This window comes from Acomys minous, assembly GCF_964271855.1.
Source record: "Acomys minous genome assembly, chromosome: 5".
Classification (NCBI taxonomy): domain Eukaryota; kingdom Metazoa; phylum Chordata; class Mammalia; order Rodentia; family Muridae; genus Acomys; species Acomys minous.
The window spans coordinates 78387637-78411590 of NC_140494.1; the positions used below are offsets into that span (position 1 = coordinate 78387637).

The 23954-nt window shown below is 45.9% G+C and overlaps 1 protein-coding gene across 1 annotated transcript; it reads left to right on the forward strand.

Moving 5' to 3' along the window:
• Positions 1-617: 617 nt before the first annotated feature.
• On the forward strand, positions 618-1120 carry LOC311597653 (small ribosomal subunit protein uS19-like). The gene has a single exon (XM_084781896.1). It carries the CDS (start codon positions 636-638, stop codon positions 1071-1073), a length of 438 nt encoding a protein of 145 aa, XP_084638022.1. The 5' UTR covers positions 618-635; the 3' UTR covers positions 1074-1120.
• Positions 1121-23954: the final 22834 nt, after the last annotated feature.

Genomic DNA, 23954 nt, shown 5'->3' on the forward strand with positions numbered 1-23954 from the left:
AGATGGTGTAAACAGGCATGAGGTGATTGGTGGTGGTGGTGGTGGTAATTGAGTGTGTGTGTGTGTGTGTTATCTCTGCCTTTTATCCCAGAAGAGATGAGAGAATCAGAAGGCTCTCTTGTGTACTGGCTGGTTTTATGTCAACTTGACACAAGCTAGTGTCATCAGAGAGCAAGGAACCTCAGCTGAGAAAATGCCTCCATAAGATCCAGATAGAGGGAATTTTAAAAATTAGTGGTTGATGAGGGAGGGCCCTCCAGCCCATTGTGGGTGGTGCCACCCCTTGACTGGTGGACTGGTTTATATAAGGAAGCAGGCTAAGCAAATCATGATGAACAAGCCAGTAAGCAGCACCCCTCCATGGCCTCTGCATCAGCTCCTGCCTCCAGACTCCTGCTCTGCTTGAGTTCCTGTCCTGACTTCCTTTGGGGATGAACAGCAATGTGGAAGTGTAAGCCAAATAAACCCTTTCCTCCCCAACTTGCTTTTTGGTCATTTTGTTTGTTTGTTTGTTTGTTTGTTGTTGTTGTTGTTGTTGTTGTTGTAGCAACTAACTAAAACACACAGATACTAATACTTCTTGTAAAACTATGTTAGTTTAAGAATGTGTATTTCTTTTCCGAGCAGCTGGCGAGATGGCTGAAGTGGAGCAGAAGAAGAAGCGGACCTTCCCCAAGTTCACCTACAGCGGCGTGGACCTGGACCAGCTGTTGGTCATGTCCTATGAGCAGCTGATGCAGCTGTACAGCGCCCGCCAGAGGCGGAGCCTGAACCGCGGCTTGCGGCGCAAGCAACACTCGCTTCTCAAGCGCCTGAGGAAGGCCAATAAGGAGGCTCCACCCATGGAGAAGCCGGAGGTGGTGAACACCCACCTGAGGGACATGATCATCCTGCCCGAGATGGTGGGCAGCCTGGTGGGCGTGTACAACGGCAAGACCTTCAACCAGGTGGAGATCAAACCAGAGACGTTCCGCCACTACCTGGGCGAGTTCTCCATCACCTACAAGCTGGTGAAGCACGGCCAGCCTGGTATCGGGGCCACCCACTCATCCCGCTTCATCCACCTCAAATAGCTGCGGCCAATAAAGACTCGTGTTCAGTTAAAAAAAAAAAAAAAAGAATGTGTATTAATGATACACAAGCTGGGATGGGACACAGGGCTCAGGGTTAGCCTTATACTTACAGAATACTGTCCCTACGAGGAGGATCATAACTCAGTGGAGAAGGAATAAACTGATTCAAAGAATGCTTCAGGACAGCTGTTCATATGGAACAGCACAACATCAGATCTCTGTAGGCATAGTCGTTTGTGTACTGGATAGATTCCTCTCCTGTCAATAAACAGCTGGTTGGCCTATAGCTGAGGCAGGAAATAGGAGGGAGGAGTTCTGGCAGACAGAGTGAATGCTGGGATAGAGGGAGAAGTGCGGGGATTTGCTCTGGGACAGTGAGAGGACAGACACATGAAAGATGAGCAGAGGTGACTAGCCACATGGCAGAACTTAGAACAGGTGGGATATTAGCCGTGAGCAGGTAAGAGAACTGCCGAGCTGTGTTGGCCTCGGTGGTTGTAAATGTATTTGAGTATCTGAGTCATTGTTTCTGAGAGCAAGGGTGTGGGTGCAAAACACAGATTACGGAAAACCCCCTTCAACAGATCTCTATTCCACACCATGAGCCACAGTTCCAGAAAAGAAGCCGTGCCCTCAAGCTAAGCCCGCTGCAAGGCTGATCAGCTTCAGTGATTTTGGTGAATTTGTAACATTGCAAATCCTGAGTCAAATGATCTTGGGTCATCTCTGTCCCCTCCATAACCGTTTATTGCCCTCCTGTGGTGTGGCCATTAGGTAAATCATTTGGAATGCATGAACAGAGCATTGGTTTTCTTTTGTAAGGTGTTGACTTAGTGGACTGTTAGCATTCGCCAACCCAAAGGCTGAGAAGACCATCGGATGCCATAGTCCACCTATTTAACGTTTCTGTTACTGTAGAAGCTTTATTAATCTGTTACCACATTTGAACATAGAGTTTGGAGTAACTTAAATCTGCGTTCCCAGGCCATGGTCACTCACATTTTGCTCCAGGATAAACTACCTCTTATCCCACGTGAGGAGGGAGTTGTCTTTGTGTCAACAACACATATACAAAAACAAATTCCAGATGGATAAATGTGACAATGTGACCATGTTTAGGACTTTAAGTGAAAAGCAGAGCTCCTTCAGAAAACAGAAGCTTTTAGGGTTTTCTTGCCACCACTCTGCAGCATTTATCTAATTTGCATACTTTTGGATTGCATTATATTAGAAAGCTTGCTTTTTCAAAAATTATTGACTTCACGATTTCATACGTGCCCCCTTCCCCGCTACCTGGCACCCTCTTCCTTCTAACAAGCCCCCTCATCTCGCCTCTTTGTGTCCCACTGCATTTAATTGGGGCTGCCTATATGAGCATGGGAAACAGGTGTTACTTATTTGAGCAAGGGACTAGGGGTGTGATTTCCCTTCTCCAGAAACCATTAACTGTCTACGGCTCATCAGCGAGGGTTGGGGCCTCATGAGCCCCTCTCCTATCCATGCTGGGTTGGTGATCAGCCCAGTCTAACGGAGGCAGCCATAGCTACTGTGGTGGTCAGGGCTACATCAGCCGCATCACATCCAGAGGACAGTGGTTCACAGGGCTACTCCCATCGTCTGCAACTTATATTCTTCCTGCCTCTCCCCCGGAATTTTTAAAAAACAAAATGTCCAAATTCAATCCTATTGGAGTGGATGGTTTCAGTTGACATCAAATCTTCAAACCTCTGTGAAGCTGCAGATGCCACTAGCCTGAAGCTCCATCATCTGTTATGTGCCAGATGTAACTCTAGAGACATTCTTCTACACGGTCATGGGGAAGAACGCAGAAACTTTGCCATTGCCCTATCCTCAGAGATGGGTCCTTGTGTGACTGTGTGGCTGAAGCTAAGCCTGCCAGAGTACTTCACTCTCTTGGAAGATAGAAGCTCGGAGAAGTGGGGCCAGGCTGCTATGAGAGAAATTCTTCTTTTGGTAAAGATGGAATGCAGAGAGAAGAAGAGAAGGTTTAAATGCAGTCCCCTAGCATGTTTTGAGTATGAACTGTCCCCACAGGTTAACACATTAAGTACTTGGTCCCAGATAGACATGCTACTTGGGAAGGGTCTGGAAACTTCAGGAGGTGGAAAAAGTAGCTTCTAGCACAGTGGTTCTCAACCTATAGGCTGTGACCTCCCCAAAAAAAAGACCATAGTAAAACAGATATTTACATTATGATGTATAACATTGGCAGAATTACAGTTATGAAGTAGCAGTGAAGATAATTTTATGGTTGGGGGGTCACCACAACATGAGGGACTGTATTAAAAGCTTGAAGCATGAGGAAGGTTTAGAAGCACCATGCATGTGTCTCTGAAGGTTATATTCATCTCTGGCCACTTCCTCAGTCCCTGCTTTCTGTCCACCATGAGGTCAACAGTCTCCTTCAAATGCTGCCACCACCACGATGTCTTGCTCAAGTGCATAGGGCCACACAACCATGTTCTTTTAAGTTGTCTCTGACAGGAGCTGCTTGGTCATCTTGATGACATAACTGAACAACACACCACAGAGCATTGGAGTCCTTGTGTGAGGGTGTCTAAAGACAAACTCCATCCTTTCTCCTGTCACTGTAGAAGCCACAGTATCCATATCCTTGAGATGACAGAGGTGGGTGTTTGTCACTGGTGATCAGAGAAGCCAGCTAAGTTGCCAGAAGATGAAGTCTACGTCTATTTGCTTATCAATGGGATAACTAATCAAAGACCAAAACATGGATTTTTGTTTGTTTGTTTTCAGGGACTCATTTCAATCTGACTCCTCAGGATTTGGAGTGGATATTTATAGTATATAGCAGCCTAAAATATTCTCAAAAGTAACTCAGAGGTCATTCTCAAAGAAAGATAGCAGAATTCTCATTACAGATGTTTTAGAGCTGGGTGGTGGTGGGACATGACTTTAATCCCAGCACTCAGGGGCAGAAGCAGGTGGATCCCTGTGAGTTCGAGGCCAGCCTGTTCTATAGAGTGAGTTCTAAGACAGCCAGAGCTGTTAGACAGAGAAACCCTGTCTCAAAAAACCAAAAACAAACAAACAAAAAAACAACAAAACAAAGCAAAGGAAAACAAAACCCAAAAACTTTTAGAGGGCTAATGAGAGATTCAAAGGCTAAAAGTACTTGATGTTCTTCCAGGGGACCTGAATTGGTTCCTAGCACCCAACTGCCTATAACTCTAGCTCCAAGAGATCTGATGTCCTTGTCTGTTCTCTTAATGTATTGTATTCACATGGTACACACGTGCATGTGCTCATAAATGCACACACACATAAATTATTTAGAGGCCGGGCGGTGGTGGCGCATGCCTTTAATCCCAGCACTCGGGAGGCAGAGGCAGGCGGATCTTTGTGAGTTCGAGGCCAGCCTGGTCTACAAAGCGAGTCCAGGACAGCCAAGGCTGCACAGAGAAACCCTGTCTCAAAAAACAAAAACAAACAAACAGAAAAAAAAAAACCAACAACAAAAAACCCAAAAATAAATATTTAGAACCTCTTTTTTTATTTGTGCAGAGGTGGCATTCCTTTGATAGGATTCTAACAGCGTCATGATTCCCCATTTCTCTTTTAACCCTACGGTGTTGAAGACACTGGAAAAGCATTTCCATTTGATCCCGGTGACTAGATGTGATGACTAGGCTGTGGTTTTGATGGATTGTCCCTCCAAAGAAACACACTAATAACTGCTCCCAACCACATTTCCGAGGGAACTTGACACTGTGGCAGCATGCCAAGTTCCTTCTTGGGGGTAGAGTGTTGGGAGGGGGGCTGGGGAGGAGGGGAATGGCGGTGGGTGAGGGGGAAAGAAGTGCCAATAGCAGAAAACAAGGCCCTGACAAGTCTATTTTCTCAAAACAAGGTTTGTTTGCCCTTTAAAGCTAATGAATTGTGTGATCTAATAATAGCTAATTGTATCTTCCCTCTGTCATAAAGCTCTTAAAGCATTTCACAACCAATTAGCTAAGGAGCACCATTATCTGGACGGTCTGAAATATCAATGTATTCAGAGTTGGCTCAGAGGAGCTTCTCTGGTGAGCATTGGTGGGGGTGGGGTGAAGGAGTGGGAGGGTGAAGGGTTGGGGTGGGAGGGTGAGGGTGAGGGTGAGGGTGGGACAAGCTTTGAAGTCAGAAAGGAATGCTCTCAATGTCTCACCAGCTAGCTGGTGCCTGTTTCCTCTCTACTTATACACTGTCCGTTCAGTCCAGTGCTACAGTGGAGTGTAAAAGTAACTTTTATTCTCCTCTTCAACTGTTGTCTGGGAGGCTTACTACCTCCTCCTGCTGATCTAGGCCTAGTCCTGGAAGCTTCTAGCCCCCATACAGTCTCACCTAGGCCTAGAATGGTTTTATCCTCCAAGACTTACTGCTTAATAAGCTCACCCTTATTTTTGAGCTCTGGGCTGGCTGTTTCAACTCAGCAGTTCTGGCTCAAACTCTTCTCCCAGATGACTTATTTAGTCTGACTTCTCTTTGCTCGGAATTGCTCTGCTTGGCCTCATACTAACTCAGCAATCTGCTCTAATCTTCTGGCTTCTTCTCATTGTCTGGCTCCTTCTGTCTTCACCTGAGTTCTCACTCTGTGACCCATCTCTCTATTACTATTCTGGTAAAATTGCCTCTCTTGGTAAAACTGCTTCTTAAGTGACTTCCCTTTCCTCTCTTCTCATGAGAGCTGGGAGTATTCTATTCTGTCAAATCTTCTCTGATTTGCCACATCTTCTGGCATTCAATTAGACATCTCTCAAACACAGCATTACCTGATACTTGTTCTATACCAGGCTGGCCTTGAACTCAGATCTGTATGCCTCTGTCTTCTGAATTAAAGATGTGTTTGTATTCCAGTCAGATTACAGAAATCTAGAAGATGCTTAGGATGTGATCTCTTACCAGCCGGATCGCATGCGCCTAGAAGGTCTTTGGATGTGCTATCTTGCCAGAACAGCCATGTTCTGAATGAACATAACATTCTTCTACAGTGGAGACTGCTGCTATTACATTCCCAAGGTGCGTTGCTGTATTGCTGTTGTTGATACATTAAATATGTGTATCAATCTAGCCGATGGACAGGACATTCTTCACAATTGAGTGGAGAGTCGGGTAGTGGAGTCTGACTTTCACATGAACTCTGATGCCTCATATTTGACCATGTCCCCTGGAGGGGGAGGCCTGGTGGCACTCAGAAGAAGGACAGCAGGCTACCAAGAAGAGACTTGATACCCTATGAGCATATACAGGGGGAGGAGGTACCCCTCAGTCACAGTCATAGAGGAGGGGAGTAAGGGGAAAATGGGAGGGAGGGAGGAATGGGAGGATACAAAGGATGGGATAACAATTGAGATGTAATATGAATAAGCTAATAAAATATATTTTTAAAAAAGGTAAAGTTCAATACTGAATAATTATCTAATGTATTTGGTTGGTACAGGCTAGCAAGCTGGGTGACCTAAGGCATAACACATTTTGGGTTATGGTCATGTTAGAAACCATTCAAGACTTACAGGTTAGACGTAAGCATTCAAGTGCCACTGACCTCTACTGCGGCCCTTGCAAGACGATCAAAGCCCTTTACAATTATTTGCTAATAGCACCCAAAGACCAGAAGATAGTGTAATCATGTGAGGTGGTTTCACCTGCATCTTTAAACATACACTTTGTCTGGACATTTTAGTTGACATGGTGTGGACATGCTCATTTGAAGCAAATTCAAGTAAGCTACATTTAAATAGCTCTTCATAGCTTCTCCAAAAAGAATTTCACAGTAGTCTGAAAAGTCCTTTACAACTGACTTGATTATCTGGAGGCTCTTAACCTGATTGAGAATGGAATGCTATGTCTTATTTGATAATTTACATTAGGAAAGGCAACAGGAGACCTCGATGCCTTATGAAACCAAGCTGATGGGGCTATCAATAGGGTGGGTCTCCCACTCTTTGTCTCCCACAAAGATGTCCTTTTCCTAATTCTTGGAATCTCACTAATGCCACCCTACCTGGCCCAAAACGACTTTGTGGATGAGATTAAATTAAGAGCTGCAGGATAGGGAGAATGTTTTGAATCATTCAGATAGGCATTAGATGTAATTGCCTGTGCACCGAGGAGAAGAAGATAAAAGGGGGAGATTTGACCCTGACAGAAGAGTGGAAAAGGTAACCAAGGAAGCAGATACAAAGGGTGCAGTCTCAAGCCACGGGAGTCAACAGAACCAGGATCAAGACATATGGAATGAATTCTCCCTGGAGCCCTTGATATGTCTCCAGCCTTGCTGACACACGGGAGAGCAAATGTCTTTTGTGTCAGAACACCAATTAATGGTAATTTGGTATAGCAGTCACAGAAGTTCAGGTCAAGGCTGATGTCCAGGATCCAAGGTGACCATGATGGCTAACCTTGGCTGTCAACTTGTCTACTTCTGAAATCAACTACAACACAAGCCTCTGGGCACATGTGTGAGGGATTTTCTTGATTGGGTGGTTTGAGGGAGGACCCATCCTTAACCCTACCCTGCATCTTTTGGTGGTAGTCTGCATAAAAGGACACGAAAGAAGGAAGCTTTCCCTATTTTTCTCACTCTTGCTGGCAAGTTCATCTGTCCTGTTGTCGAGGTGTTCTTTCACTAGTGTTAAAACCTAGTTATTTGGGATCCCAATGTAGACTGGAGGATAGAAGCTCTCTGGGGGAGTCTCTAGGACTCTATCACCAGATTGGGACTACTAAGATTGCCAGTCTTTAGACAGAACAACCATTAGATCATTGGGCTTCTGCCATGGGACAGCCATTGTAGACCACCCAGGCCACAGACTATATGCCATTCTAGTACTAAATCCCCCACTCTCTGTCTGTCTGTCTACACACACACACACACACACACACACACACACACACACACACACACTCGCATATTCCTTCTATCAATTCTGTTCCTTAGAGAACCCTAGCTAATATAGTGACCCATAGCCATAGTGATAGTGAAAGGATACTGGAAGCCACCAGAGGTTAGGGTTTGGGACTTCCCCGAACTTGGATTACATCCCAGTGGCAGAGTGTCCATTTGTTCCAGCTGGTGCTACGGTACATATAAAATATGTGATGCTGCCTTAGTTTACTTTAACTGTACACTGAACATAGTTTAGAGTCAACTGAGAGGACCGAGAAGAGAGTCTCAGTTAAGGAACTGCCAAGATCAGAGTGGCCTGTGAGCCTGTGTGTGGGGATCCTCTTCCCTGCTAACTGGTGTGGGAGGGGCTGGGCCACTGTGGGTCTGTGGGTAGGCTGCCAAGCACTGCTTCTCGGTGGTTTGTGCAGTGTTTCCTTAGCTGTCAATGGGTTCTCTGGTTGCAGGTAATGCTGCATAGGATAGCAAGTGGTCCTGCTTTTAGGCTCACGCCCTGAGTCCCTGCCCTGGCTCCCCTCAATGGCAGACTGTGACCTGGAAGTGTTAGATGAAATCAACCGTTTTCTCCTCCAAGTTGCTTTTTAATGTTTTGTTGCCACAAAAGAATGAAACTAGAACAAATGAAAATAGTCTATGGGGCCGTGTATTGCTTTGGTCTCAGCCAGGTGCGGTGGCGCATGCCTTTAATCCCAGCACTCGGGAGGCAGAGGCAGGCGGATTGCTGTGAGTTCGAGGCCAGCCTGGTCTACAAAGGGAGTCCAGGACAGACAAGGCTACACAGGGAAACCCTGTCTCGAAAAAAAAAAAAAAAAAGAGTTATAGTCTTTGTTCCATTTACTCTGTTTTTGGCAGGAGACGTGTTACAGGATGAATTCTCAACTTTTGCAGCTGCTTGTATGGTTTGAATATGAAATATACCCCAGATAATTCTGTTATTTGGGGAGGTTGTGGAATCTAGTGGATGAGGCATGGCTAGTGGAAACAGGTCTCTAAAAATGAGTCTTAAAGCTTGTACCTACTTCTGGTTTCTGTCTACACTGTTTCCTGACTGACTATGAATGAGCCACGTCCCCCATGCATTCTCTGCCATGATGAATTGTCATCTCTCTAAATCCGTGAGCCAACTCTTCCTCCCTCTGGATGCTTCTGTCAGGTTTCCTGTCACGAATACAGAGCATTGGTACCAAGAAAGGCATGGAGCTGTGGGCTAGTGATTCGTAGGATACTGCGATCAGATTTAAACAGGCCATTCTGTTGGGAGCGCCAAAGGCCAGAATTCACATAGAAACGGCAACAGTAAAGAGCACTCATAAGACTTTAGATCAGAATAAGGACTTCACTGACAACCAGAGTCCATTTATGTTATGTTCTGGCAGAGAAGGGGGCTACAGTCTGTCTATATCCTGAAAATCTGGTAAGGCTGAATTAAAAAGTAAGGGCTTAATAATTTGGCAGAGGGGTTGTAAGATGACATAATGTTCAGTCTGTGGCATGGTCATTGCTGGGTGTGTTCCGTCAGCTTTACAGTGAGAATGAAGAGGGGAAAAGCGGTACGAATAATACATTGAGGGCAAGATTCTAATATCAAAGGCTCTAGGGTATAAAACAAAAGCAGGATTGGGTGATAAGAGTTACAGCTTTTATAGGAAATATGACACATCTACTATTTTCATGCAAAATATGCATTTTCTTCAACATTTCAGCTTTTATTTTATTTTATTATTATTATTTTTTAAAGATTCATTTATTTATTATATATACACAGTATTTTGCCTGCATGTACACCAGAAGAGGGCACCAGATCTCATTACAGATGGCCGTGAGCCATCATGTGGTTGCTGGGAACCGAACTCAGGACCCCTGGAAGAGCAGGCCACACTCCTAGCCTCTGAGCCATCTCTCCAGCCCCAACATTTCAGCTTTTAAAGAGAACCAATTATCTCTCCAGGAAAACCACAAGTTTTAGGTTTTCACCCCATATTCCTACTACCTTTCATCCCCTTTGTCCTGACAAATGGCTAACATGTGTACAAATGCAAAGTTTTATATGAAAACTCTATTGTTGTTTTCTTACTTTTAATTTAATTTGTTGAAAGTTCTGATGTTTTGATAGGCTAGATTGCTACTAACCTGAATAGCAAGGCATTCTTTTTTATTATTAAATATCAATATAGAGTGCATATTTTCTAGGCTGAAAAAAATAAAAATAAAAAGAGAAATTGGAAAGAAAAGACAGGCTTCAGGGGTTATGATGCCATAGGTGTGCTCTGCTTGAACAGGGCCACCCTGGGAAGTATTTTTCAGCAATACAGACACTCAGAAGCAACTATATATGTGGTCCAACTGCCCCCAGCCACATCTCAAATTGCCAGCAGATTTTGGCATTGCACTTGGAGTGCTGGTTTGTAGATGTGAATACAAGAGCTACAGAGTCATAGAGGTTTCCATCATGTTTACAGTAGAAAATGCTAGTGAGCCCAGATAATCTGTAGTTAAAAGCTTGCTGTAAGAAGCTCCTGAATTAGCTATGGATGGAGTTGGGAAGGTGACTCCTGAGTTACAGTGAGATCTCAGAATGTTGGAGAGGTCAGAGACTTGGATGGCCTATGAAGGCAAGCTACAGGCATTTAGTGGAGCTACCTAAGAGAGAGGACGTATGTGTGGCAGATGGCATGTCTGTAGGGATGGATTGGGCCACCCAAGCCCTTCAGATTATAGGCAACACCTCACTTCATCCCAGAGCTATGGGCAGTGGTGTTTGCCCCTCTGGGGTGTGGCCTTGCTCTGGTGCCCTTGCTGTTTTAGCTAGTGTTTTATTGCTGTGAAGAGATAGTATAACCAAGGCAACCCTTATAAGAGAGAAGCTTTAATTGGGCCTGGCTTAGTTTTGGAGGTCCAGTCCATTTATCATGCTAGTGGGGAGCATGGTGGCGAACAGGCAGACATGGTGCCAGAGAGTTAGAGAGTTCTGCATCTGGATCCACAGGCAGTAGAAAGACAGAGACACTGGGCATGCCTTCGGATTTTGAAACCTGAAAGCCTACCCCCCCCCCCAGGAACACATTTCCTCCAACAAAGTCACACCCCTACCCCCCCCCCAGGAACACACATCCCCCAACAAAGTCACACCCCTTAATCCTTCTCAAGCAGTGCCACTCCCTGATGACAAAGCACTCAACTATACGAGACTATGGCGGCCATTTTTATTCAAACCATCACACTAAATTCATCCTCCACATTTAGAGTAAAAGTGTGGGAACGTTTGTGGGGTGTCATTGTATGTTGGAAATATGTAACTTTCTCTTTGGTCTTATAGAAGTTTACAGCTGGGAGTTTGCTGTCAGTCTCTGAGAGACGTTTAGAGTTTGGACTTTTTTTCCAAAAGTCAATGTTGGAGCTATTGAAACTCTATGGGCTATAATGGAACTTTATGGGAAATATATAGACTCTTGAAGTTAGCCTGGATACATTTTTGCATTGTGAGGTGATTAAGGACAACATGTTCTGGTTTGGATATGAAATGCTTTCCACGGGCTTGCGTGACTGAGTGCTGTTCTTGGAGGTGATGTAGTTGTGCAATGTCTGGGACGTGGGGCCTCTGATGGTGAGCCTTGAAGGTTCCATCTACGTTTGGTCCCAGTCTGGCTCTCTCTGCTTCCTGTTTGGCCATGACAGATGAGCTTCTGCTTCATGTTGCTATTGCCACAAAGGCCTGAAATATCTGCAACTATGTGAGGGCTAAAAGAAGCCTTTTCTTCCTCATTTCTTCCGTCATAGCAGTGCAAACCAACTAATGAAAACTGGACTTGTGGGCATCTTCATGAAAGCCAGCATCTTGCTTGCCAGCCCTTTCCAGTGAAAAGGAAGTGTGGTCCTGGGAGAATGCTGCCTGGCGTGGGCACCTTCACTAGCTGGGCTCAGAAGGGGGAAGCTGTGGGGCTCCTGGACAAGTAAGCCTGGAGGGCAGGACAGATGTGCTCCTGGCTGCCCCTGGCTCTGGGGAGTTTGGGTGTCAAGGAACCTGCATCCTCTGAGGGTTCTGACTTCTGACAAGAAGCCTTTGGGGGAGCACTGTGTGTTGCTCAGTACCGGGCTAGAGGAAATCTGGCTGAAGAGAACAAAACGATGTTGAGGACAAAACGGCTCAATCAAGCAAAAGTGGTTCCAGGCCTGACGCCAGTCTAGTATCAGCCAGCGGGTTCTCATCATCAGCTTTGAGCCTCAGTAGGACTTGCCTACCTTTGATAGTGCGCCCACGGGGTTTCAGCAGAAAGATTAAAGCAGCTTCTGGCTTGTTAGGAAGAAATCATGTGCAAATGGGTCTCACAGCCAGAGACAGTCGCCTCTGAAAGAAGCCACTCTGCGACCGGATTATCTCCCCCGCATCGGAATATAAAAATGCTGCTGATTAATTCTTCCCATTAGGACCCAACATTTCTCACTACTCTGGGGTTTATGATTGAAACAATATGTTCTGATTACCATTGTGTCCCGTGCAATTTAGATGCTCAGTGCGAAATGTGAAGTGTAAGTTGGTTTTTTTTCTTAAATCTTGTCACTGCAGATAAGACTATGCTGTAGAAGTAGAATTAAAAACAATGCAACAGTAATTAAAGACCCATGTTCTTCCTGAGACTAAAAGATCCCACCGTGCCAAGATTTTGATTGGCGGTATGTAATTAAAAGGTATTTCATATGGTTATGAGGCAAAGCCAGCAAGGAAAACAAAACATGGAGGAACACTTTGAATACAGGAAGAATTTAAAAATTTTTACTCGTTGTGACCATGTGTAGTACACGTGATGAAACATTTAAACTTGAAAGCCTAGGGTACACCTAAGGCGTCTTATGCCAAAGTCTTTTCCTTCTGTTTACACTCAGCAATAATTGAATGTACACTGTATTTTTAAAAAACTAGAGGTAAAATATAGGTAAATGCATATAAATTATTAGAAAAGGCGTAAGTTTTGAGATCACAAAATGTTGGTATTTTAGAGGCTAAATCCCAGTGTGCTTGGATTTATCCCTCTTGCTACTGTATTCATTTAATATAATTTAAATGAACTTGTTTTCAGAGTGACAAAGGGGAAAATAGGAGGTTTGAGGTGGGGGACACAGTCAATGTACAATATATGCTTGCATGAATATGTCTACAAGTTTTTCCATTGTTGGTTTTGTTTTGCATAAGTTATAATGCGGTCAATTTGAATGCACCCTGTGATGGGGGAGGTGTCTGTGAGGGAAGAGTGACAGAAGAGGCTTCCTCCTGCCCCAGAAGTAGCCTTCACCGAGTCACATGTGCAAAAGTGCCCTCTAGGCAGTGTCCCTAGGCAGTCACTCAAGTGAAGAGAAAATTGTTTTAAAGGCCGAAAAGAAAATTAAGTGGACTCCATGCTTTATGGTAGAACATGGTGACACACATCTGTTGGCTCTGTTTCTTAACAATTAAACTTTATTATACAACCCAACTAGCATACACAAGAAGGAAAAAAAGGTTAAAGGGACAAAAGAGTAAACCTTCCGGTATCCTTTCCACGGGACGGGTCCTTAGGTGTCTCTCTGGCCCGAGTGCTGGTCCGGCCTGGTCGCTGCTCTCCACGCGATCTTGCCTGGGCTGAACTTGTTGTCCTCTCCTCCCCACCTCCCTCAGTCACATGGGAAGGGCGGTCTCCTTCTCCGGTTGAGGGTCAATTAGGAAAACAACAGCCCAGGTGGGGTTCCCAGGTCTGCTTCCTGAATTCCAGGCCCAGGATGGCTCCACTAAGTCTATCACAAGGTATTCATGGGGTGCCCCAAGGGTAAAGCCCGCCAAGATTGCTTCCACCTGTGACAAAGCTTAATCTTTCCCACACACATCTCTAGTCTTGGCTACTCAGGAAATTGAGGCAGGAGAATTGCTTGAGTCTAGTAGTTTGAGGTCAGCCTGGGAAACTAAACAGAATCCTGTCTCCTATTTTTTTAATTTATAAAAATTTATCCATGTATATGTTTTTACTGTAGTTTATAAGTTTATAGTGTGAGTTTTGTTTTTGCTGGAAACAGCATCCTCAATGTTGAGGACAGAGGCTTCCTGATGGTCCATACTCCAGAACAGATGGAACCAGAGGCCTATATTGAGACTGCATGCAGCACCTGCCTTTGTGTCCACATCTGTGTTGTCATGTGTCATGTCTATCCTGCCTGCCCCCTTCTTGCCTCCCACCACCCACCACCCCCACCTCCTCGCCCCACCTCCCCCACCCCCCACCTACCTGCCCCGCCCCGACTCCCTCAAAGCGCACAGCCCACACTTTCTTCTTTGCTTCTTTTTAAACTTAGGGTGCGGAGCTTGGCTGACTGCTGATAAAAAGACCACTGACCATCATCATCACTCTTCCCAGAGAGAAAGGCGGCCAGCTCTTTAAAACTCCAGCCTGTGGGCCATTTGGCAGTGGAGAGAGCTGCTACAAGGCTCACAGCCCAGCTCTCTACTCTGCGCCCCGCTCCCATGCGAACTTCTTTGAACACTAGGAAAAGGAGAGAGACCTTTTTCTCCAGCTGGCTTGGTTGCATTCTGTCGCGCCCCCCCCCCTCCAAAACCAACTAAGACAGCAGTTCAGGTTCCTGTGTGCAAGGGCCCCACTGTCTCCTTCAGCATTAGCAAGAAACTGTTTAGCAGCCTAGCTACCCTGGAGGAAGATGTCTTGGGGCAAAGAAAGAAGCTTCTAGGGGCCAGTGGGTCCTCCTGGGGAGAGTCTGATTTAGATACAGAGATTGCACATCACAGGAACAGAGGAGGCGGGAGAGAAACATGGAGGAGGGAGGGAGGGAGGGAGGGAGAAAGGGAAGACCAAACAAGGAAGAGTGAGACTCTTCATCATAGACTCTCTAGTTATCTCTCTCCCAGACACCAGGCCACCTCAACCTGCCTACCCTTCAGCTCTCTGTGGACAGAGACGACAAGGAAACTTCTGTGGCCTGAAAGCCTCCTCCTCTTTGTAGTTGTAAGGTCAGCTCCCCCTGATACCCAGGCTCAAGACAACCTTGAAATATAACTTGATTTTTTTAATCTGGCTCCTTTCTGTCTTGTACATCAATACTGCTGCCCCGGTTTCCTTCAGCTGGGAACCACTCCAACAGGAGCTGCTGGGTGGTCACTGTAGCTCAGAGAGCACGCATGGCTTTATGTTGGAGACATTTGCATTCTGGCAGATTGAATTCATCATTTGTCTTCCCTCTGTTTATTCATTCATTCATTCATTCATTTCTTCCTTTCAGATGTGTGTGTGTGCGTGCACATGAATGGAGGCTGGAGGAAGACTTCCGGGAGCCCGTTCTCCTCCTCTGCTGTGTGAGTTCCAGGGACCGAGCAAAGGTTATCAGGCCTGACTGCAAGCACTTTACCCACACTGCCCTCTCACCAACTTTCTGGCTGACTTCGGCTTGTACTTTCTTTCATTTTACTGAGCTGCAGATCTGAGAAGCGGAGCATGCATACCATCAGTGCCCTTGAGGGAGGCTGGCTCTGACATACCAGTGCTGTCCCTCCCTGTCTGTCCCTGGGTTTCATGGTTGTGGTAAGTGGCATCATTTGTAGAACGCCCGCCTGTCTAGGCTGATATATCTCCACCTGCCTAGGCTCAGTGTGCGCCCCCTGTGTCAGGAATTCCACAAGGTGACGCCGTGGCTTCCTCAGGGTCTGGTAGGAAGGCACGTGCTGCTGATGGCCCTTTCAGTAGCGACAGTAAGTTTGATCATGTGATGAGATGCTGCTTCATGGAGTTGCTCTACTTGAAAAGTAAGAACGGTCTTCTACCTTTTAAAATAGTGATCATTTTGCGAGTGACACTTTGAGGCTATTTGATGTACCAGTTCCTCCCTGATGTCCACCTTGTGTCCAGGGATGATTTTCTCACAAGTTAACTGATACCACCACAGTTGCCAGTGGTTGTTTATTTATTTATTTTTTTAAAGTTTTCACAACCCTTCTCTATTGGGTTTCTATGACAGGTCAGTATAATAGTATGGACTCAGATTTTTTTTTAAAAGATTTATTTATTTACTATATACAGTGTTTTTGTCTGCATGTATGTCTGTGTACCAGAAGAGGGCACTAGATCTCACTATCTATGGTTGTGAGCCACCATGTGGTTGCTGGGAGTTGAACTCAGGACCTCTGGAAGAGCAGACAGTGCTCTTAACCTCTGAGCCATCTCTCCAGCCCGTGGAATCAGATTTTATATAGTGAGTTGTAACCCACTACCATCAGTGTTCCTCTTTGTGTGCAGACATCACATACGTGGCCTGGTTGGAAAACCTCTTCAAGGTGGAGCTAGCTCCATTTCATTATTCCTCATCAGTCTTGGATCAACTACCCACTTTCTAAAATTAAGCCTGTGTCCTTTCCTGTGTAAACAGTGGAATTCACTAGTTCCCAAGGGCCTTGGCTCCTCTGGGTGGAGAACAGTATTTAGCATCTAAGATCTGGCTATTCTAGGTGGGTATCCCCTGGGGGTTTCACTTTTGTTGGGCCTTGTTGGACTTAGAAAGTGTGTGTGTATGTGTGTGTGTGTGTGTGTGTGTGTGTGTGTGTGTGTGTGCACGCGCGCACACGTGTGTGCATACATAAAGCCTGATCCTCTGCATCCTGGCTGTGTTAACTGAGTTAGCTGATCAAGGGGAAGCAGAGAGAGAAGTCTACTCATTTATAAGTGAGCTATCAAACTTTTTATTAAAATATATTTTATTTGAAGGCACATTGTAACAATATTATTTGCTCCTCTCCTTTCTTATTGGTGACTAAGGCCTGTTATGAGTGAAATTCTGCTTTGTTTTTTTAAACTTGTGTCAAACAGAGAAAGCATTCTAGAGAGGAACAGCCCAGCTCATGCGGCAGGCTAGCCTTGCCAGCAAGGCTTTGGTTATGTTAGCAGCGTGCACAGCAAAGGCAGTGGCCACTGCAGCCGAGATGGATCCCTCTGCAGAACGGGAGGTGTGAAGTGGCTTTCCCGGAGGCATTGATTTTGTGTGAATGAATCAGAAGATGACCAGAGGAGAAAGATGGCTCAGGGGAGGATGTCACGGAGGTATTTGTTACTTTTCTCACTGCTGTGACGAAAATATCTGACAAAGGCTGTCACGCCTCGCTTGACCAGCAAGAAAGACGCGACCACCGGTTCTTCTCCTAAGCAGCTTTATTCAGGCCTTTCTTCTTTGCTTCGGTGAAAATCCCCCCAAGCCACTCCCCTCACATTCATTTATAGCACTCAAACAGCCAATCACACCAAGACACGTCTCACGCTCTGATAGGCTTGCGAGCAGCGGGCCTTTTTCAAATAAGGGGTTGTTTAAATCGAAACGGCTCCGGCTGCATGCCGGGCGCCCTGTGGAGGCGGGGGTCCACAAAGGGCTCCGTGGCTCTCCACAGTTCCTCCTTTTTGTTTTATTAGCGCTGACGCAACAGGTGAGAGTAGAGGTCTGATCTCCAGGAGGACACTGATGTATAACAGCCCACAATCTAAGCCCTCCACCAGATTGAGTGCTGAACCCATCCTGTTGAATGAACACTGATGTACAACGGTACTTAGCCAAAGCCGTTCACTTGGCTCAGCACTGGACCCGTCCAGTACCTTTTTTTCTGGAGGTGGGGTCTGGGGTACCAACCCACATGCAATCAGACTTGCTCCCCAGGAGGCCATTAACTGCAAACAATGTACCTCCTGTGCAGTGCTCTGCCTCGCACCCTGAGCTTGACAAGGTGATCAATTCTTCAGGACCGCCAACCACACTTGTGGAGATTGCCCCGCCTCAACTGCTGCAAATGCCTGAGCCATCATAACTTGAGTACGCATCTGAGACACACACAAACGACAAATACACCAAAAGCATACCACACATACTGCAAACATCAAGAACTCCAAGGCTCCTATCCCCGCCCACTCTTCCAGATGGTTCATCGCTGCCGCCATCCATGAAGAGAAGCTCGTGGCAAGGGACAGGTCCCCGCACATGGAATTAACAGCTGCAATCGCGACACGCAAGTGGTTGAGTGCCTGCTCGAGAATGGCTGACCAATTTCCCTGGAGTTGATCTGATAAAAACTTAGACAGATTAGCGGCTCGGGTATAATTTTCATGAACCATCATAACTACCATTATATAGGATGAACAAAAAGGGGGGCCAATTTGCTTTTCCAAGGGTACAAAGGGCAATTCTAATCTAGCATTTGAGGTAAATAAACAGGGAAAAGCTTGCGCATCATGTCGAATCGGCATCAGCTTCGGGAAAACTGACAGTATCCCCCATTGGGGTTCCCGACTATGAATGCGCGGGAGGAGGGTTATCATCCACAGGATCCACAGGAAGATCATCTCCATGGCACCTACGGACGAGACGTTCTGGAACCCACACCGGGTCAGTTGCTGTCTGGGGAAAAACACAAACAGATCCTCTCGCCCACGCCAGGACTGGATCGGGGCCGTGCCATACACCAGTCAAGACATCCTTCCATTTCACCAAACCTTGTCCACAAGGCACAGTGGAGGAATGGCGATCAGCAGAGGATCGTCCGTCTATATCCAGATTTAAAAAATTTAAAGTAAATAGGGCTAAAGCTATTCTTTCTTTCGGGGTGCGGCCATTGCCTATTCCCCCTTTTTGTTTTATTAAGCATTCCTTTAAGGTCCTGTGAGTGCGTTCAATTATTCCCTGTCCTTGAGGATTGTATGGCAATCCATGTTTTAATGTCACTTCCATATGTTCACAAAAGGAAGCAAAAGATGCTGCTGTGTAAGCAGGACCATTGTCTGTTTTTAGTTGTTGTGGTTTCCCCCATGCAGCCCATGCCTCAAGGCAGTGGGTCATCACATGGGAAGCCTTTTCTCCTGTCAAGGGAGAAGCAAAAATGATACCTGAGCAAGTATCCACTGATACATGCACATATTTTAATTTTCCAAATTCTGCAAAATGAGTTACATCCATTTGCCAAACTTGTAACGGCCGAAGCCCACGAGGATTTACCCTGTAGGACGGAGGATGGTGATGGATAACACATTGTGGGCACCGAAGCACCACTTCTCGAGCATTCGCTCGGGTTATGTGAAATTTAGCCTGTAAGGTCCGGGCATTAACATGAAACTTAGAATGAAATTCTTTTGCTAACTCCAAGCTAGAGGCCATGAAGGCAAATTGCATGCGGGTGCATTGATCAACTACATCATTACCAGTAGACAGAGGACCAGGAAGACCTGTATGAGCTCGAATGTGCTGTACAAAAAAGGGTTTATGTCTCTCCTTGATTATTGTCTGCAATTCTTTGACTATTTCAAAAATGGGACTCCTATCACTGATATTCCCCGCTACTTCCAGGGTCTTTACTAGATTCACAACATAATTAGAATCAGAGATTAAATTAAAGGGTTCCGGATGTCTTTTGAAAACTTCTAAAACAATTTGCAACTCAATTCGTTGAGGTGATGTAGGATGGAATTGTATGAGGATTGGTTTTTGACCTTCAACTAAGAAAACCCCACAACCGGTCTTTGATCCATCTGTAAAGATATTAACAGCTCCACTAATGGGCTGGGATCGAGTAATTTTTGCAAACACTACTGGATGTACCTTAAAGAAGGTCATCAATGGATGTTTAGGATAATGATTGTCAAAATACCCATCATAACTGGTTTTTAAAATAGCCCATTCATCAACTGTTGCAAACAAAACTTGAAGTTGGTGACTATCATAAGGGACAATAATTCTTTCAGGGACCATACCGAAGAATTGTAAACTCTGTTTTAGGCCTTCCATGGCTAATTTTGCAATGGCTGTGGGATAATGATCTATAGCTTTTGCAGGAGAACATTTTGGGTGGATCCATAATAAAGGTCCATCTTGCCATAGAATTCCTGTAGGTTGGTCTGATGTTTGTAAAATGCACATTTGAATGAGAATTCCTTCTTTTATTCTATTTAGGCAAGCTTTCTGCAATTCCTGATTAACTTTATTTAAAGCCTTTCGTGCTTCTTCATTTAATTGTCGAGGGGAATTCAAATCACTGTCCCCCGCTAAAATTGCAAATAATGGCTTTAAGATATAATTTGGAATCTTTAAATAAGGTCTAATCCAATTAATATCACCTAACAATTTCTGAAAATCATTTAAAGTGTGTAGGCAATCCAGGCGTAACTGCAATTTTTGGGGGCAAACTTGTCTTGGTAGAATCTTTGCTCCTAAATAACTCACTATGGTGTCTTGTTGTACCTTCTCAGGGGCTATAGACAATCCCCTTCGTCGCAGCAATTGGTCTAGTTCGGAGAAAGCTGTATGCAAAAGGGTTTCATCATTGTGTGCCAGAAGGATGTCATCCATATAATGGATACATCTTAATTTGGGGTATTTTTTCCTCAATGGCTCAATAGCTTGTCCTACATAAAGCTGACACATCGTAGGGCTATTAGCCATACCTTGTGGCAACACTACCCATTCATATCTCTGGTCTGGCTTTTCATGATTACAAGAAGGAACTGTGAAAGCAAAACATTCCCAATCCCTTTCATTTAAAGGAATGGAAAAAAAGCAGTCTTCGATATCAATAACAATTATGGGCCAATTCTGAGGCAGGGTAGAAAGTAGCAGGAGTCCACGCTGAATTGGTCCCATCACTTGCATTTGCTCATTAATAATTCTTAAATCATGCAACAGCCTCCATTTTCCAGACTTCTTTTTAATAACGAAAATGGGGGTATTCCAGGGTGACACAGAAGGTTGAATATGTCCTAAGCTAAGCTGTTCCTGAACAAGGGTTGTGGCTGCCTGTAATTTCTCTGAGGAAAGTGGCCACTGGGGAACCCATACAGGGTCCTCAGTCTTCCATGTAATGGGAGTCCCCTCCCCAGCGGCCCCTAAGAAAAACCCAAACCCTCTTTCCCTTGTTTTTGTTTTGGCTCTATAGGAGAATGCCGTCCCTGGAGATATTTTCCTAGGCCAAAACCCATATGGTTCATTATTCCCTGTGATTCTTTCAAGTATTCATTAGTTAGTCTAAAGCCCAAGTCTTGTAATAAATCTCTTCCCCATAAGGTGACCGGCAGGTCAAGGACATAGGGCTGAATTTCTCCAACATGACCCTCCTGATCCTGCCATTTTAGCAATCTGGAACTCATGTCAGGGGCTTTGGCATATCCCAGTCCTTGCAAGATCTGTGAAGAAATTTGAACGGGCCAAGCAGTAGGCCAGTCCTTTTTGGCAATAATACTGCGGTCGGCTCCAGTATCTAGCAACCCTGAAATTCTTTTACCCTCCACTAACAGGTCCAAAATCGGTCTCTTATCCAATTGCAAAGAGAGGAAAGTTAAATCAACTCCACTGGACCCAAAACCTTTCTTTCCTCTCTCTTGTTTAGCTGATGGAAAATTAGTATGTAGACTAGGGAGAATCACCAATTGTGCTATGCGATCGCCTGGTGATATGGCCACAATACCGCAAGGCGAGGAAACCATAATCTTAACAGTACCATAATAATCGGGGTCAATGATGCCTGGATGTACTATTAACCCTCGGAGAGCAGTGGAGGATCTCCCAATCAAAAGCCCCACTGTTTGAGGCTTCAGGGGTCCTTTGAAGTCAGTCTCTATTAATTGGACACCCATTTGGGGAGTTAACACCAGTCTGGTGGTGGAACGGAGGTCCAACCCTGCGGAACCCGAAGTGGCTCTCCGTGGTTCTTGGGACGATGGAGAGATGGCCATCTCTCCTCCTCCCAGCTTTCCTGGTTCCCATTGTCCATGGCCCCATATATTTGCGGGCCCTGGGGACGTGGGCCCCGCTGTCCGTTTTTTGAATGAGCTCCACCATAGCCAGGTGTCAAATGCTGACCGTTAATATCTTTCACCGATCTACACTCATTTGCCCAGTCGTTCCCCTTTTTGCATTTGGGGCACAAACTTGGTTGTCTCGGTTGAATGTTTCCTCCCCCTCCCTGTCCACTTCCTCTCTCAGGACATTGTCTTTTTAAATGTCCATGTTTGCCACACTTGAAACAAGTGCCAGGGGGAGCAGACTTCCTTCCTCTTGAGAGCTGCACTACTGCAGTGGCCAGTCCAGTATTAGTCAAAGGCCCGCCCAGTTCTCGACAAACTTTCATCCAGACTTCTATCCCTTTGCCCTTATAAGGAGTGATGGCAGCACAGCATTCCTTCGTGCATTGCTCATACACTAGCTGCTTAACCAGGGGCATGGCGACATCTGGGTCCCCGAAGATTCTCCCTGCTGCCTCAACCATGCGGGCGACGAAATCAGAAAACGGTTCTGTGGTACCTTGCATGATCTTAGTCAGGTTCCCACTTACCTCCCCTTTATTGGGTAAGGCCTTCCATGCCCTAATGGCAATTTGGTTAATCTGCTCATACACTTGCATTGGATACCCCATCTGTAGATTTGCAAATCGGCCCTGTCCTAGAAGCATGTCCCTGTCCCAGGCTGGATTTCCTGCTGCAGCGTTAGCGGCGGCCTGTTCAGCAGCAAATTCTATTACAAAGGCCTTAAAATCAAGGTATTGACCAGGAGTGAGGCAGGCCTTGGCAAGGCTACCCCAATCCATGGGCGTCATGCAGTGTCTGCTCAGTGCTTCAACCTGCACCACTGTGAAGGAAGCCGAAACGCCATAGGCACGTACCGACTCGGCAAGGGCCTTCACAATTTTGAACTCTAGGGGCTCGTGGTAGCGCTGTCCCTGAGCATCCTGGAACACTGGAAAACCCAAGGCACCAGCTCTAACGTCCCTCCAAACTTGCGGGCAGAGAGACCGAGCGCTTGCGGTTGCCTCTGGCCCAGGATTAGGAATGTAATAAGGATGAGGCTCGGTAACTTCCGCACCAGTTCTAGTCTTCACTTCCTCCTTTGGCAACTTCCCCTTTTTAAATGGAGTCAGGTCTGGATACAAGGTGGACCTCTCCATTTTTTCTGCTAATTCCTCAATATCTTCTTCCAAGTCTGAACTGTCGCTTGATGTGTCCCCTTTCTCTGACCTCAAAGACCTTTCTTCTTTGAGCTGCTCTAAGGCCCGTTTCCCTACTTCCAGAGCCTGTGAGCATCTGGTATCCTCCAAGCAACTGCGTACCAGCCTCCATATAGGTCTTATACCTCTTTTCAGATCGCCTTGTTCCCAGGCGAAGTCTAGATCTCTACCTAACTTGTCCCAGCTCGAGGAGGCTAGTTTACCCGATACAGCAAACCACGGGGCTACGGTATCACATTCTGATAAAAAGGTTTCCAAAGTTTTACTCTTTAATTTGATTCCCTTTGATTTTAACAGCTCTTGAAGAGCGGCGAAAACTGGATGAGACTGTGACGCACCCATATTTTCACTTATTGGCTCCCTCCTGGAGACCTAAGAATTAGCTCCCTCCCGGAGACCTAAGAATTAGCTCCCTTCCGGAGACCTAAGGATAGCCTCCCTCCCGAGGACTTTCCCCTTCCCCAGGGGTTGTAAGCTCCACTTACCAGGAACTTACCCGCCGGCAATCCCTGACCACTTGGAGTTCTGAACTTGACGGTGGGGGAGTCGGTTCCCCGTACGGGCCACCACTTGTCACGCCTCGCTTGACCGGCAAGAAAGACGCGACCACCGGTTCTTCTCCTAAGCAGCTTTATTCAGGCCTTTCTTCTTTGCTTCGGTGAAAATCCCCCCAAGCCACTCCCCTCACATTCATTTATAGCACTCAAACAGCCAATCACACCAAGACACGTCTCACGCTCTGATAGGCTCGCGAGCAGCGGGCCTTTTTCAAATAAGGGGTTGTTTAAATCGAAACGGCTCCGGCTGCATGCCGGGCGCCCTGTGGAGGCGGGGGTCCACAAAGGGCTCCATGGCTCTCCACAAAAGGCAACTCAAAGAAGCAAGAGTTTATTTGGGCTCATAGTTTGAGATCCACTACACTGTTGGAGGTTGGTCTGATGTATTTTGACGGAGATTACTGCTT

Coding starts and splice junctions, on each gene's coding strand:
- LOC311597653 (XM_084781896.1), top strand. CDS start 636: ATGGCTGAAGTGGAGCAGAAGAAGAAGCGGACCTTCCCCAAGTTCACC.